The 16,864-nt window shown below is 45.9% G+C and overlaps 1 protein-coding gene across 1 annotated transcript in view; it reads right to left on the bottom strand.

Annotated features, from left to right (window-relative positions):
- Positions 1–9,476: 9,476 nt before the first annotated feature.
- Positions 9,477–16,864, bottom strand: part of FARSB (phenylalanyl-tRNA synthetase subunit beta) — a 39,335-nt gene continuing 31,947 nt past the window's right edge. Inside the window, exon 17 of the mRNA XM_016199213.2 lies at positions 9,477–9,735. Within this exon, the coding sequence (XP_016054699.2) occupies positions 9,584–9,735 (152 nt within the window). The 3' untranslated portion in view covers positions 9,477–9,583. The remainder of the gene's footprint in view (positions 9,736–16,864) is intronic.

Genomic DNA, 16,864 nt, shown 5'->3' with positions numbered 1-16,864 from the left:
GAGTCTCATTTCCCAAACTGGATCTTTGGTCCGGGAGGAAGGGTGGCACCCTGTGAAACTGCATTCCTTAGACAAGGCGACTTTCTTGTCATGATCCGATGAGGCTGCCCGCTTGGGTGGTGAGCGCGCTGCAGACCCCACTGTGATGCCGTGGGAGGCGGGGACAGAGCTGTGAGGTCCCAGGCAGGAGCCCACTGCCCTCGCGCACCCCAGCCTCTGGGGGGGTGAGTATTGAAACGGGTCTGCTGCGGCTTGTTTGCGATTTTGAGGGATTCCAGGTGCCACTCCTCTGATCCGAGGAGCCGCTGGCTGCTCCCACCGCACCGGGCAGGAGGGTTCAGCCTCCACCAGAAGCGGCTGCCTCTGGGCTGCTCTCAGTGTCCTGCTCTCTCCCGCTTCCCAGTGACTTGGGGCGGCCCCCTGCCCATCTCAGCTGCTGCTTTTTTTTTTTTTTGCTTCCATTATCAACTGTCGTCTGCATATGAAAGTGGGTCAGTAGAGGAACAGAACTTCTCCTGGGACGTTGCCTGACCCTGACATGGCTCCTCCATTTCTGTTACGTTCTGTAAATCAGCCCCCCCCACCTCCCAATCTCTGGGCAGTTTTAAGGGTAAATAACTCAAGAATAACGTCAGCCTCTTTGGGAAAACAAGCCAACCAAACACAAGAGCCTTTATACCGAGCGAGCGTGTGTCCTCGGGAGGCCTAGGAAGGGGACGGTTACGCAGACACCAGAGGGGGTCTCGCAGGGCTCCTCTTCAGTTATTAAGGGCAAGGGACAAGTAGCCACAGCTTTCTCAAAAATGACACTGGCTTTGGCAGCCCAGTGCCCGAGCCACGGGAGCGGTGATGGGTGACCCTAACAGGCACCGCCCCGCCCCGCCCCGCCGGGCCCCTGGGAAGGCGGGCTCCTTGCTGCCTCCCGGCTGAAAGCGGAAACCTCATTCCTTCCCATCTGCACCCTGCCTGTCCCCTGGCCTCGCTGCTGGGATGATCTGTGGCCAACTTGCTGCTCCACTTTCCTGAGACTAATGTTTAGTAAAACATCCTTTGAGGTCTTCTCATGTCTTTGGCGGTTGGAGGGCAAGGATGGAAATGCCCGCCGTGTGTCCCATTTTCCAGCACACTGCCTGGTGGCCGCTGCACCGTGACTGGGCTGTACTTGGGGGGAGCCCCGCTGGCAGGCACTCCCACCCCACCCCCCCCCGCAGGGGAGCGGGGGCAGCAGGCGAGGCACCTTCCTGTAACGCCTTCCCCCTCCCAGACCACTGGACAATTATGCAGAATGATTCCAGCTGATTTTTCCAAAGCTATTGGACAGAAGGACCAGCCTTTGCCACTTGTATCATTTGTCGTCACAGCAGCAGGCGTTGGCGATTTGTTGGTGGTGTGCGTGTGAAATTGTTACCTCTCTTCTGTGTTAAGTGCCAACAGTAGGAAAGACCACCGGCTCTACCAGTGACTTAAGGCTGCGTTTGCACGATTTGGATCGAGCCACGGCACATTCAGGAGTGGCCCAAGGATTGGTCAGGGCTGGTGACCTTTTCAAGTATCTTATCACAGCAGCTGGAGAGTAGAGAGCATGCGGATGAGGCCAGTCTTCGTTTTTGAGCTGCTCTGCCAGCCCCTCCTATTTCTCACACTATGAAAGTCTCGCACCCTCTGGGTCTTTCCCTTCAGAGTTTGCCGTTAGGACATTGAGACTTTCTCTCTGGGGAAAGACTGCTCCCTGCTGGTGGACCCTCAGTGTTGAGCCAAAGCCCCTCTCTTGATCTGGAGTCTTGAAGATTAAGAACTTGAAAAATGATTTTAAAAAAATTACTTCAGAAAAATCAACAGGATGCAGAAATTTAAAAAATGCAGCTATCATCCAAATAAAAATTTTAAGAATGAACTTTAAAATCAAGCTTACAGTGATGAATCCAATATAAGCTGAAGATCCGGGGTGTGGCCAGCCCTGCATTTGGAGCCTGTGACACCAAAGCCCTCCGGATCACTGGCCTCTCCAGAAGCCAGGTGGGACGACATGCCTCTCACACCTGCCCTCATCCCCCAGCCCACCGCCCAGGGCGTCCATTCTGTAGCCATCACTCTAATGGTCATGTCATGCCATTTTTCTCAGACCACCATAACAGAACACTCAGAAGAAAGACACAGAAGAGTCCTGAACTAAAACCCTTGGTGAGCGGTCGAACTCACTCCACAACACGCCTGGTGGTCGCACTGTAACGTGGGATTTTCTCGCCCAAATAGGTAGTGGATGCCTCCCGGTGACGTCGAAGCCTGTGGTGTTTCAGGGCCGCGTGCTCTGCTTTCTGTTTCAGAAGCTTTCAGCTGTCTTCTTTATGTACCGTTATGTAAGTTTATTCTTTAAAAAAATAAAATATTTGTTAAGCCAGTTTCTGCTTCCTTAGATTTTTTTCTGAGGGTTCATTTGACCCGAGTTGAAGGAGGGGACAGAAATACACAGCAGACTATATAAGTCTCTGTCGCAGTCTAGTTGAACCACAGGCGAGTGTTGCTGAGAGCCTCGGCGGTCAGAGTGATTGACAGGAAGTGGTGTGCTAACCACTCGATACTAAAGAGCATCCTTTACCGTATTTATAGGTGGGTTTCACTGTTGAAAGGTAAATGTTATAGGTGTTGGTAGGTGAGGTAACTAAAGGGTTTTCACAGATGAGTATACTATTTGCTGAACCAAATGGACACGATCCTATTTCACATTATTACAATGATGTGCTCTGCCTTCAAGCATCACAAATGTGCTATTTGAAATGGTACAGAAAGCCGACCTCCTCGTTTGCAAGGCCAAGGCTAGGATCCGAGTTGTACTTTGAAGAGTATGTATGTATTCACACGATATGGCAGCAGGGTGAGACCCCATCTGACCTGTGTTCACTCAGGAGGGGGGACACGGGCACAGAGAATCACAATTCAAGATCCAATGTGTTAAGACTGCCAGGGGAAAATACCCATGCTGTGGGGATTGAGAGGGGTGGTTAATTCCAGCTTGGGGGCTGCAGCAGCTCTAGGGAGGCTCACGGGAGGAGTGGGTGAGCCCGTGAGGTTTGCACAGGGATGTGATGGGAAACGGGCACAAGATGACATCCATGGAGAGCACAGCACATCAGAGGCCCTTTCCCAGACACCTGCATCCAGTGCTCACAAGGAGAATCTCACCAAACCCGTGCTGGCGATCGTGCATAAAAATAACAGTGGGTCAGGATCAGCAGGGGGCCTGGATGTTGCAGAACCAGGTCTAAGAGCATGGAGGAAGCCTCAGCCCATTTCCTGCGTCCACGTGGGGCCGTGCCAGAGGAGGTGACATCTGGCGGTGATTTCAGTCTCCTTTAATGGATAGCTGTCTGCTGTGCGCACCTACCCTTTCCGCTGGCTCTGACCCTCAGACACAGCTTCAATCCCGTGTCCTTTTGGCTCTAAGCAGAGGTAACGGCAGCCAGGGACTCGGTCCATGTCCCCAGTGCTGCCTGCCTTCCTCTCTCTGCTCAGTTTCCTGAACTAGTCCTGTGGAATTTCATTTAAAAGATATTTTGCCATGAGCCTGGCTCTTTGAGGGACCATTAAAGGCTTCATGTCCCTTTAATGATACTGACTGAAGGCCCAGTTCCCTAGTAAGAGGCTGACCAGGACCACATGGAATAGGGGTGTAGGCGTATCTTGTAGAGAATAGATGTTTTCTTAAGAGCTGCCTGTGGGTGGATTTTTTAAACTTGAATTTTAACTGCACCAAGGGATTTGCTGTTTAAAAATCATACGGCAATCCGTCGTTTCTGAAAACATAAGCTCTGTAATGAATTACTGTGGCTGCGCCTTGCGTCCACTGCTTCCCCGAAGCGGGGCCCACCTGCGGCGCAGACTTGACTTTACCGGGTGTATATGAGGAGTGAGCATCGACGGTGAACCATGAGCTGAATGTTACATTCCGAAAACTGCAGCCACATGCGGCAAGGGAGCTCTGTGAAGCCCAGAACCCGTTGTCCTTTCCACGCCTGCCTGGATGGCATGCAGCAGCACACAAGGAGAGCAGGGATGTGGTGGGGCCTCCGGCGGGAAGGCTGCTTTCATGCCACTCGAACATCTGCTGGCCTGCTCTTTGCTGCTGTGAGGCCGGGCTCCCCTTGGCTGGAGCACAAGCCAGATTCTTCCCCAAAGGAAAGGGGCAAAGAATGTCAGTGCCTCTTGACAAGGCGAGCCTCAAGTTGTTGGGGGTGGGGCGGGGTGACACGCCATCCACCGGCATCTGAGAGTCTGAGGGCTCTGCAGTGTCCCTCGGTCACGTGGAAACCCGACGGGTGGCGCTGGGGTAGGAGCAAGTTATGCACAAGGCACACCAAACAGAGCAGTTCAGCTGTCTTAATCGGGCACTGGTAAAACATGTGGCTAGAAAGCCATATTTGTTGTGGGAAAGAAAAACACAGCTTAAAGTGAATTTTTCAAGAAATCGATTCTCTTAAGTAGGTATTAGTATTTTTATCAGCTTATTTTCTTCCTTTTTCTCTCTCACATCAGTTTTCTTCTCCAGGAATTCCAAACACCTCTTCCATGTCTCACCTTGTTCGGCCTTTCCTGGCTTCCTGAACATCTGGAATAGTTATAATATCCTCACCTATGGACTTTATTATCGACGCTGTTTTTGAGTTAGAGAGTTTTAGTCATAAGGACTGTATTTCCTGGCTTCATTGCTCACTTAATTTTTTAAAATTATTGAGAGAAACATCGATTTGTTGTCCCATTATTTACGCATCATTGGTTGGTTCCTGTATGTGCCCTGACCAGGGATCGAACCTGCAACCTTCGCATATTCTCACGATGTTCTAACCAAGCTACCCGGCCAGGGCTTGCCGAGTGATTTTTTATTGGATGCCAGTTCCTGTGAATTATACCTCGTTGGGTGCTGGGTATGTCTGCATCACTATACATGTCCTGAAGGTTGCTTCTGGGCTGCAGTTCATGACTTGGAACTGGCGTGATTCTTCCGGGTCTTGTTCTCGAGCTTTATGAGGCAGAACCCGAGTGACGTTTAGTCTAAAGCCGGTTTTCCCAGCACTGAGGCAAATCCTTCTGAGGACTCTCCACATTGCCCCAGTGGGTGAGGGTCTCTAGCTCTGGCCTGTGTGAGCTCTGCTCCAGCTGTGTTCCGTCTTTGTGGATGGTTACAGGTCACCTGTGACGGGAGCACCCACACATGCACATGCTGACCAGTACATGACTTTGGGCTGAGTGAGGCCTCTGCAGAGCTCCCTGCAGCTTCCATCCTTCCTGCCAGTTCTAGCTGCCAGGGCCTCTGTGGCCTCCCAGCCCCTCAACTCCTGGAGACCTCCACTCTGCCCGAATCCCACCCCCACACCCACTGGAAGCTGTCTGTGCAGCACACGTGGCAATCACAGGGCTCGCCTTGTTTTCTGTGTCTCAGGGATCCCGGCCCCTTCACTGCTGATGCCCAATGTTTTGCTTCACATGTTTCATCTGGATGTCTAGGTGGGTGTGCAAAGTAGGCAAAGAGAAGAAAGGCGTATGGGTCAGCCAGCTGCTTACCTGCCGTGACGATCACAGAGGAAGTCGGGTTCACTGTGCCCCAGGACACGCCAGTCCAGGGCCTCCCGGGACAGGTGTCGTGCCCATTGTTTTCCGTTAGCTCCCCCACACCATCTCCCTGCCCCCTACAGCACGGTTTGCTTTGGGGCACCCTCTACCTGGCTTATCTGACTTCGTCCACCTGGGGATAACCCCAAGTGCTCCTTGTTTGAAAGTTCTCCCCAACAGAGCTAGGAAGTCTCGCGGGAACCCCACCCTCCTTGACTGGTCTTTTACCCGGTATGTATCCAATACAATGTGCTTGTCTGCCCAGCTGTGCATCCTTGACAATTGGTTTCTTGCTGGCCCTAAACAGTTGCTTATTGGGGGGCAGGCATATTTTCATGCCCTATGATAGAAAGTTGTGACTTGTAGAAGGTAGGAAATCTCCTTTGCTACAAGCTTTGGTCTCAAGCAGGCACATACCCTCGTTTCACTTTTGTCTTCAAGGATGGGTTTGCTTCGTATGTCTGGCCCGTCCCACGCTAACTCGAGTGCTGCAGTGGTTCTCTCTGCAAGTGCCTCCTGTGCCTGGGGACTTTTCAGTGTTCCTAACACACAGTCACATCACATCCCTGGTTCCCTTCAATAGCAATAATCAAGGCCAAACCTTACAAATGAGTGGTGAGAAACTCGAGTGTGGGCCTTGAGCATATTCTCACCACACTGCTTGGTCACGGGGAGAACAAACATCTGGGGCTTTAGCCAGTCATAACTCAATTAAACCCTTTGCTGGAGATATTTGTTCAGTCCAGTCTCGCTGCAGTGTTTACAGGCATCCCTTCTGTTTACTGGAAAGTCCAAGGAGTGGAATACCTGGAAATAAACGGGCGGTAGTGGAAACTAGGATTGCTGTGGTCAGCTTCCCCCTTCCTGTGGCCTGGTTGTCGAGCACCAGCCTTAGGGGGCTGCTCACAGACTGTCACAGCCATGTGCTGTTGCCTTGAATTTTATTACATATGGCAGCCTCTATTTCTTTTTCCAGTAATATAAAGTGATTCTAATTCCTTATTAACGTAATAAACCATAACTTTGGAAGAAATCCGGTGTGTCCAAAGCTTTTGTCATTCAGAGGGCAGATTTTGCTGAAGGCAGTTGTGTCCTTTTAAGGCCACCAGTCTGTTTTTGATAAAATGGACAAAAGAGCCAAGTCAAGACTCGAGCATTGGGGTTAATGGTATTTATAGAAAACAACCAGCAGAGGCAAAGACTGAGATGCAAGACTGTGAGCAGTGCCCGTACCAACCCCAGGGGCCATCACCGCTGAAGGCTGAGCAGCAGTCAGGCTCACTGGCTCTTAGGTAGGCTGCTTCAGGGTAGTCACCTAACATCCCCTACATGGCTAGGAATCTAACCTCCTGGGATAATGTACTGCTCAAGCACCAGTCACAACTAAGAACTATCTAACCCCACGCATCTGTGAACGTGACCGCCAGACAGCAAACATGGATATTTATACAGTCTTGCAGTCTTTAGGACTGGTTTCTGGGGTCCCTAAGCCAGTGCTACTTAGGGGGAGCTATATGCAAGTCCATTGGAACAGTTTGTACCTGCAGAGTTGGAAACAACAGAATGTCCATCAACAGAGGGACAGCTGAACAAATTATAGACATCTGTACAACAGAAGATTGCATCATTTCAAAGAATGAGGTAGGTCTGTATGTACTGAGCTAGAAAAAATGGGACATGTTAAGGGAAACGTCATGAGATATAGTAGGTAAACTAAAAATCAAAACTTGTTGCAAACCAGGAAGCAGAGTTTGACCACAAACTGAGCATGTTTGTGGCTGACTGTCCAAACAAGGGAAAATGTCAGAAACAATGCAAGCTAAATTGTTAACAGGGGTCACTTACTTGAGGACACTGGGAGGAAAGGACATTAGCTTGGGAAGGCCTTACTTAGTACAATTTTTTAAAGTACTGGAGTTAAGATTTTTTACATTTTGTCTCCCAGTATTTTTTTATATTAAAAAACACACATCTCAGCATTTTGGCTAAGTAGGTAAATGACAAAAAATACTGAGTGATCCTGAACTCCAAGTCACTCTTACGGGGTGTCTCAATCCTACTTAATAGCCATGTAACTTTTGGGCACATCATTAATCTCTCTGAAGGTCGATTGTTCTATAAACCAGGGAGAATTCCTATTCTAACTACTTCCTATGACTAAGAAACAAACATTAAAATGTTGAGATTAGCCTGGCGGACGTGGCTCAGCGGTTGAGCATGGACATATGATCCAGAAGATTGGTGTTCGATTCCGTCAGTGCACATGCCTGGGCTGCGGGCTCGATCCCCAGCAGGGAGTGTGCAAGAGGCAGCCAAACAATGACTCTCACTCTCCCTTCCTCTCTCTGAAATCAAAAATATTTTTTAAAATGTTGAGATAAGATCACATGAAAAATACTTTAAAGAGTCATGCAGGGATGTCAGGTTATCTGTAAGTGAGAGCAAGCATCAATCATGTCTACTTTCCCCTTATTACTAGTGCTCCCCGTTTTTCTTAAGGTGTGTATCTTCCCCAGTAGAGGCCTCTCGCAGTGCCCACAGACTGCTCCGGCTCCAGGTCAGATGCCTCACCCAGGCCGAGTGTAAGGTGATCTGGTTGGGAGCCTGGACTCAGAGCTGAAGGCTCATTTCTTCTTCTGAGGCACCGATACTGTTTTTCTTCCTCCTGTGGCCTGCTTCAGAGGGCAGGAACATCCACATGATGGATGGCACTGGTCTTTCCCCTTTCATGCTGGGATACACAATTAAGTATCAGTCGGTTTTTTATTACCAGTAGTTTCTGACCATCCGAAAGATCCCAGGTGGCTGGCTGCTAACAGAACAAATAGCTCCACCCACTTCGACGGCTATCAAATGACCCAGGAACCATGATTTCACCCTGAAACTGGAAGACAATGTCATCTTGAGCAGCCATGCAGCCCTAAAATTCTTGCTCTTACCCTGTGCGTGCATCTGTTGGTGTTGCACAGAATTATTAAAATCCACGTGGCACTATTTTTCTCCCAGCTTTACTGAGGTACATAACCTGTATCTTAAAGTCCATTTCATTTAAGGTACAGAATTCTTCCATCACCCAGAAGTTTCCTCTTAAACCTTTGCAGTAAATCCCTTCCCATGAGCTCCAGCCAGCCCATCTGCCCTTGACTGTTTTTAGTTCATACAAGTAGAATCACACACAGTCTTTCGGGCCTTTCACCTAGCACAGTGCTTTAAGATTCACTTGTGTTGTTTCAAGGGTCAGGTCAGTCCAGTCCTTTTTCCCTGAGTATTCCACAGGCCAGATATGCTATAATTTCTTTATCCAGTCACCTGTTGAACATTTGGGTTGTGGCTACTGTAAATAACACTGTGTGAACAGTGCGTAAGAATCTCTGTATGGCCACACGGGTAAACCAGGGAGTAGAATGGCTGGATGGTAAGAGTATGTTTCATGGTTTAAGAAATTGCCAAACTATTTTCCAAAGTGGCTACATAACTGTACATTCCCACCAGCAATACACGCGAGTTTCAATTGCTCCAGTCTCACCAACACTTGGTACAATCAGTTTTGCAAGAGGCTGTAACTACTAGACCATCACTGCTTCTAAAAGGTTTTCTTAAAATGCTGTTACTGTTTCCCAAGGACGGACACAGGTCAAGTGTAGAAAACGAAAACTAAAAACCCTCCGCTGTGTCTCACTCGCTCAATGTGTGCGCTGATCACCCACCTTGTCTCATCTCTGGGAAGAACGAGACCAGGCCCTGCAGCAGTAATCACCCTGCATTTCTCAGGCACCACCAGGCTTTCACCAAACAACGAAGCTCCCGAGATACCTCACCCATTTTTGCACAAACTGGCCCGATCAGGGAATGAGTGGTAGTGACCCGCGGAGTAAACAGTGTTTTCTGCTTTATTCAACCTTCCTGTGGGGACGACTAGAGGACACCAGGGGAGGAAAAAGGGACACTCGGGAAAGAACCGCACGACAGGGACCCATCTTCACAGAAAGGGCTCAATGTTGATTTCCAGGGAGGAGCAGGGCATGTTCAGCTCAAATTTGGTGATCACATCAGGATGAAGGACACCCAGCTTCCCAACACTCTGACCCCTGGCGAAGACCTCAGCACAGCGCCCAGGGAAGAAAGCAGGGCCTGCAAAACAGGAAAATGAATGTTTCTCTCAGCAAAAGTGTCAACAGACTGAACACAAAAAGTTCACTAGTCTACTTTAAAGAACGATTCCTCTAACCCCGGGCTACAAAACGAGACTGCTTGCTCGCGCTTCCGAGTCCGAAGAAGATGGAGCTTCCCTAAGGGAAAGGTGGGGCCCTGTGTTTTTATCATGGGGTGCAGGCAGAAAGATGAAGACAGAGAGGCTGCTGGGCACAGTCCGGAGAAGACCTGGGGGTCTGTGCCCAGACGCAGGATCTAACGACAAAGGAAAAATGCAATGTACAACCAGCAACCTTGCACAGGAAGAACCTTTTTAGAAACACGTTTTTCCAAAGTAATACCTGCAGGATAAAAAGTCTGCATGGAATTTATTTGTTATTCAAACATCACTCTTTTCCACCTTCTTACATAGAGAAGCACAAGGTACACGTCACCGGCAGACAGAGATCTTGTTCCCAGAACACGACCAATATTCCTGTCAGAAAAGGAGTTTTCCAAGCAGTTAGTTGGAGCATCTACTGTAAAACCACAGCACAGGCCAGCCCCAAACGAGTCTGGGTTGACCCCTGATTTATTTCAAGGCAGGAGAACATTCTCTCTTCGTTTGGGTGCCAATGCACCAATATGTCTTACCAAGGCAGTACCAGTTCCTGAGGCTTAAACAGCTAAAAACAAACAAGTATACGCCTACTGTATGTTCACTAATGACCAGGGCCAGACATTTATCCACACTCTGTACCCACTGAAGTTAGAAACGCTGACTCACTTCTCTCACCACCAACTTGAGAAAGGATCAGGCCCACAGCTCCTGACCGAGACGTTTACTGGCATGAACTATAAATACCCAGCAGAGCTGGGCCACAAGCCTCCAGCTGCCACTGCAGACAGAGTGCATTATTTATGAAAGAGTAAACTGCTGAGTCTCCACTAATGGATCCAAGGTCAACATAATGAAGACACTCAGAAATGGGGGGAGGGGCGCTACTGTCAGGTTAGCACCAGCCGTGCCACAGAAACATGCTTCCCGCTCGGCGCAGAAGGATGCTTGTTTATCTTCCTGAAAAAGTTTTTATTTACCATTCTTAAATAATCCCAAAGCAACCTGGTTGAAATATAAGGTGGTCTGCTCTTCACACTACCCCCAAACTAAACAGTTTTGCCTCACTGTCTAGTGAAGCGAGAATTCCAGTGAACTGCATCTGAAGGTCATGATTATCTGGCACTATCCACACTTGGGAGAGGGGAGGGAGGGGGGACTCAGAATCCAGAAACCAAACTGGATCGATAGTGTGGAGCCTCAGTAAGACATGAACAGCTAAACCTGATAAAGATGGCATATTTTAATCCTGTAAGAACGAAAACTGAACTTAAGACAATAGCATCAGCCCTCCAAATAAAAGAAGTCTTCCAATGACAAATGAATGAAGTCTGGGTAGTTATTGATGGTAAGTAGTAAAGCCAAGTCACATGGAGGGCTGCTGAGAAGTGATTCACTCTACCCCCCACCCCTCCACCCCCTGCATCCTCTGTACAGAACTACATCTGAATAGCCCACGCTAGCTGAGAAAGACCCCCGCCTATTCCTACAGGCCAGTCAGAGAGGAAATTTTCAAGACGTTCCCTGATAACCTTGTTATGTTTAAAAATCCTCATTGTACTAAAATCCTTCCTTTTATCTGTCTTCAAGTTCTAATTGGATTGGATTCATTTTAACTAAAGCATAAAACCAGACAATTTCAGAATCTAAGCCAGATGTGCTGGTTCTGACAGTGTTAGCAAAATAAAGCCAAAGAGAAAAGATCTTAAAATTTTTACTTAATAAAACAACTTTTTGAGTCAGCACTTTTTAGCACAGTTCAGTTATATTCTTCTTTAGTTAGCAAGCATGGTAATGCCAAACTCTACTTTATAGAACACTAGACACTTTGACCTGTGATGACAATTTAAACTTTTCTCACCATTTTTCATTTCCAACAAGGTCAGATTCTGATAGAAACACTTGTTTATATGATTTTCTTTCTGACTCCTCTGTTCAGTTAGAGCAAGGCTGAAGTTCTCTTCTCCAGGAACTGGGAGACACACAAAAAGCGTCTTCAAGTTTGTAAGGGGTACAGAGGGAACACAAAAATTTGCAGCTTGATTGATGTTTTATGTGAACCAGAAATACTGAAAGAAAATTTAAAATGACTAAAACACCAGCAGCATTTCTTAGTGCTTTTAAAAACCTTTATGGTTCAAACCAAACTCTGCAGGCGGAAGTGAACTGCTTCACCAACAAAACAAAGGGAACACACCCCTCTAAGGCAGCAGTTAGGCCAGTTCAGCAGGCAGGTTGTTTAGCTGGGACACAGTCGGGTCAATGCGATCCCTCTGCTCCACTAGGACAGATGCAACTTACACCAGAGTCTTTCTGGAAGTCAGAGAAGTCCCATCTGAATGGAATCTAAACGTGGGCCTAGACTCATGAAAAATCAGACCTGGATAATGGCCAAGGGCTACTTCTATCTCACTGACAAACATTTCTGGAGAAAGAACAGCCTGCTGTGTCTAGAGACATAAAGGAAAATCACACTGCCCTGGGAATGGGAATCTAAAATTCAAGTTCTACGAAGTACATTTGCTCTTTTTTACTGTGTTTAAGCCCAGAGTCCCTGGTACGCTGGTGTACCAACATGCATAAATGCAATTTTCAACCTGAGCCCAAAATGCTCCCCAGCAAAAAGCCTCTCAGCCCCCCTTCCCCTAGTTCCTCTCGCCGATTAATCTCAGCTTTGCTAGTACGCATCCCAGGAAAACAGCTTCCAGTATGAAACAGATTTGCGGAAAGGGGTGTTCTCTGTAGAAATACATGTAAAGCCCTGACAAAAGAAACATCAGTTAAGCACAAACAAGAATTTAATTTCCAAAACTTAGTGGGGTGTAAATAAGTCCCTTAATTAAAGCTTTTGTCGCATCTCCTCACAGTCTGTAATTGTCTCCCTGTGCTCGAGCGGCAGGACCACTTTGAGGACCTTGGGGGTAATTCTTGGGCCGGTAATCCAGCACAGCACCCCATCTTTAGCACATTTTCTGCCTAATTGACCTTCAAAGAGTTTGTGAGCCCCCTCTCTTGGTCGTGGCCAAACACCTTCCACAGTTTCTTTTTGAGCTCTTTCTTCTAGAGTAATATTCTAGGACCAAAGTTTCGGGAAGCTTTCCACAAACATTCATTCCTATCATTTTATGAAGGATCGGAAGTAGAGGCTTAAGGCGGTAACTGAACAGGCCCTAATCTGGAAGGTCTAGGGCGTTATCAAGCAGGAGACTCTTAATTCCTTAATTTTAACCCCCCTGCCATGAGTTGTATTCAACTAATTCACTTGGTACTTTTATTTAGCCCATCTCTAACATTTACCTACTGATACAATTTTACTTTTCCCTTTCTGCACATCACTACCACGTGCTTTGGGGTTCAAACCCAGACACTGTCACTGACTGCAGTCTGGTACTTTATCATCCAAATTTTCTACAATACAAAGAACATAATAAAGAGGGAGGGGCACGCTGGAAAAGGAATGTCTGTATGTCACATATGTTATAGCAAATAATGGAAGCTACAATCACAAGCTTTAATACCAACCACCAGATAGGTCTCCCAATTCAGAGCAAAAATACACAACACAGAATTACATAGAATTAGTAAAGCCACTGGGCCAACTGAATGTATCTTACCTCTGTTCTAAATAATGGATTAAATAATACGGGGTGGGAGGAAGGAATGACCATTGAACAGGCTGACTCTAGGGCTGGCACCTACCCTCACCCTACCCTTTCCTCCAGCAACCCTAATTTTAATATAGAGACACAGAAAGTAACGACCCATCTTAGGAAATCACACAAGGGACAAAAAAAAAAAAAAAATCCCCACTGTCCCATTCTGCAGAGAAACTGACAGAGGGTGACAGGGCAGAGCAAATGGGGCTGAAGCCACAATTTCCTACCAAGGACTTTCTCCTGGTTTCCTCCAGTCTTCTGAGAAGGTAGTAACCATAACTAATGCTGCTGCCAATACTCTTTTTCTTTTCTACATTATGTTAATTTGAAGGAAAAGACCAAAAAAAAAGCACTAAAGACACGTTTACACCATACATGTGAGCATGGTCTCATTTTTAGGGAGTTTCTGGAATGCACCCATGGGATTATACAATGAGGGGAAGCTGGGGGAAGGGCACAATGTGGGTAAGACGCTAACTTACAAGAGGACAAGGATTTAGCAGTACAAGGAGAAAAACTGGCATAACTACCAAGATATACGCACACGCATTTTTTTCAGATCTTAGTACACTCTGGGCTGGAAGAAAGCTGCTCTCTGCAAAGATCATTTAATTTGTATATGGAGACTGAATAATTTCTAACTGGTGACATAAAACACCCACTTCCCCCCAGATGCATACAATTCTTCACCTTGCATCTGAAGTGAAATATTTATGGTACCTAAAGTCTTTAAAGAAAGGGGACCTAATCCCTTGAGTTTAATGGCTATCTTTCATCCCCTTCTGAAGATCAAAAGAAAGAAAAACCCCTTACACAACTTTACAGTGCTAATCCCAACACACCTGCAGACATCATTAACTCCCAGAGCAAAGGAAACTGAAGCAGAGCACCAGAGCCTACTTAACCCCACTGCAGGGCCCTGGGGAGGAGCCTGTGCTCAGCAACGCTCGCTTGAGGCAGCATGGCGAAGTCTGCGCGGCACATAAGGGCTGCATCCTGGAGGCTTTCTTCTTAAAAGTCATCAGCAAAGCCCAGACTACCTGGTCTTCTAACTAATTGAAAAATGTCGTCAATAAAGAGCCTTTTAAAAATAGATCATCACAATCACCTTATGACCAAATACTAAATATTTAAAATCATAACTCCAAAATTCCCCAGTTTTACTTTGTATAGAAAATTTTATAGCTTATTTCTAACACGGCTATCCCTTTTTAACATTTCTTAAGATCAATTTTAAAGTCTAATTTTAACTATGTGTCTCTCATACACACATACTCATACATACTCATATTTCAAAACCTGAAGGAGATCAGGACTGTTAGCAGAACTTAAATGTGATCCATCCAATGGCAACTTTAAATCAGTCTCAAATTAACTTGTGAAAAACCAAAGGGTTTGTAACTCTAGGTTAAATGCCCTATCGATGGGTTTGTTTTGAAAACTCCTATTCCAAAATAATGCCACCATCCCACATGTGTCGGACACATCATTTCCCCACAGATTTTCACATTTCTTAAACATGTATTCATAGGACAGACTTAGAATAATAACTTTGAAAATAAAAGGTATGGGTCAGGGAGGGGTGTGGGGCGGGGTGGAATGGGTCATTGGGAAGAAAAAGGGACATCTATAATATTTTGAACAAAAAAATAAAAATAAAAGGTATGGATCATCCTGCCTTCCTGGCCCAATAAAATGATTCCTTCCTAGTCTTTCACCTGATAAAACCTTTAAAGGGACTATTTCTCAGACCAAATATAAACAACTTACTATTTTCTCCACAATTAGTGTGTGTGTGGGGAAACAATAATGAGACTATTGTAGGGCTAATTAAGGAAAGTGGAAATACTGAGTAAAGGAGACTGTATCTATAATTTCTCAATTAGTTAACTCATTCAATTGAGACCTTTGGCCAACTTGGAGTAAACATAACTTCAAACACCAATTATGATAGATTTGCTCTAGTTTCAGAATTAGATTTCAGCTGACAAGTAGGGCGTGTAGAAGAAAAAGAAAATGATGACACTGTTAAAACACTACCAGTACCCTGCTTTCTACATATCCTTCCATCTGCAGTAAAGGCAGTGACTCGGTCCCAGTCCTGGCCAAACCCCCAAGGACAGGCATGTTACAGATGGGAAAGTGAAGCACTAGGAGATTAGGGGACTTGCCCAAGGCAAGCAGTAGCACAAGCTAAAGAGCAGCTGAAGGTGGTAACAGCCACTGACCCGCACCTCTTTGCATGTTGCGCAGAGGCATGGAAGGCCTACAAGGGGCATTAGATTTTTAAAAAGATTAAAAATTATTGCTCTAGTCCAACACCTTGAAAAGTACTAAATGTGAATACACCAATGGGAAAAGGCCATTTTGCATATATGTAAATTCAACAAACTTATTTACTTAAACACATCTACTTCAAAAGAAATAAAAGCCATTACCTGTTTTAAATTACTCCCAATTACTCTCTTAAGAACTGACTTTTTTCTCTTTTTGAACTATTTTTAAGGTCACTCAAATAGATAAGAGAAGTTGTTTCTGTCCTTGATACCTGTGTATCTGTCCAACTAGATACATGCACACATGCTTTCTCTCTCCCAGTATTTCCTATTTTTGGAATTGCAAACACCCTCTTATTTCAGTGTTACCTTCCCCTGACAAAGTATTAGATATCATACATTATTTTAAGTGACTAAGTTCATTGTATTGAGGAATTTTAGGAATTTAATGTAAATAACATTAAAAGTTATTCAGCAGATATAGTTAAATATTAGTTTTTGAATTTAACTTTTAACTTAAGATTGTTAATTTATTCTTAACCCGCCCAGTCGGGTGTGGCTCAGTGGTTGAGCATCGGCCCGGGATCTAGGAGATTGAGGTTCGATTCCCAGTCAGGGCACATGCCCGGGTTGCAGGCTTGCAGCCGATCAATGACTCTCTCATCATTGACATTTTTATCTCTCCCTCTCCCTTCCTCTCTCTGAAATCAATAAAGATTTAAAAAAAATTATTAAAAAAAAAAAATGTATTCTTAACCCTGAATTGAATTTTTAAAAGTAGGATTCATACTTATTCTTTTTAGGTATAATCCACAGTTTTACATACAGTACATAATAAATATGCAGTATATCTGTGGTATGAAAATTTTATGGTGGGGCAATTAAGAAAAAAGTCCAAAAAGGTTCCTTAGGGGTGAGATAACTTTTTAAAAAAAATTAGGAACGATGGGTTACAACATCTATCAGCTGGGAATCTGCGCTGACCAGGTCGTTCCAGTGAGGTCTGGTGTGGAGCACTTGCTCTAATTCGCTGAGTACTAACATGTCATATAAGAACCAAAACACCCCCCCCCCCAAAA

Source organism: Miniopterus natalensis, chromosome 8 (genome assembly GCF_054644295.1).
Source record: "Miniopterus natalensis isolate mMinNat1 chromosome 8, mMinNat1.hap1, whole genome shotgun sequence".
Classification (NCBI taxonomy): domain Eukaryota; kingdom Metazoa; phylum Chordata; class Mammalia; order Chiroptera; family Miniopteridae; genus Miniopterus; species Miniopterus natalensis.
Note: the sequence above shows the minus strand (reverse complement) of the source record. Positions and strands in the feature narration are given on the sequence as shown.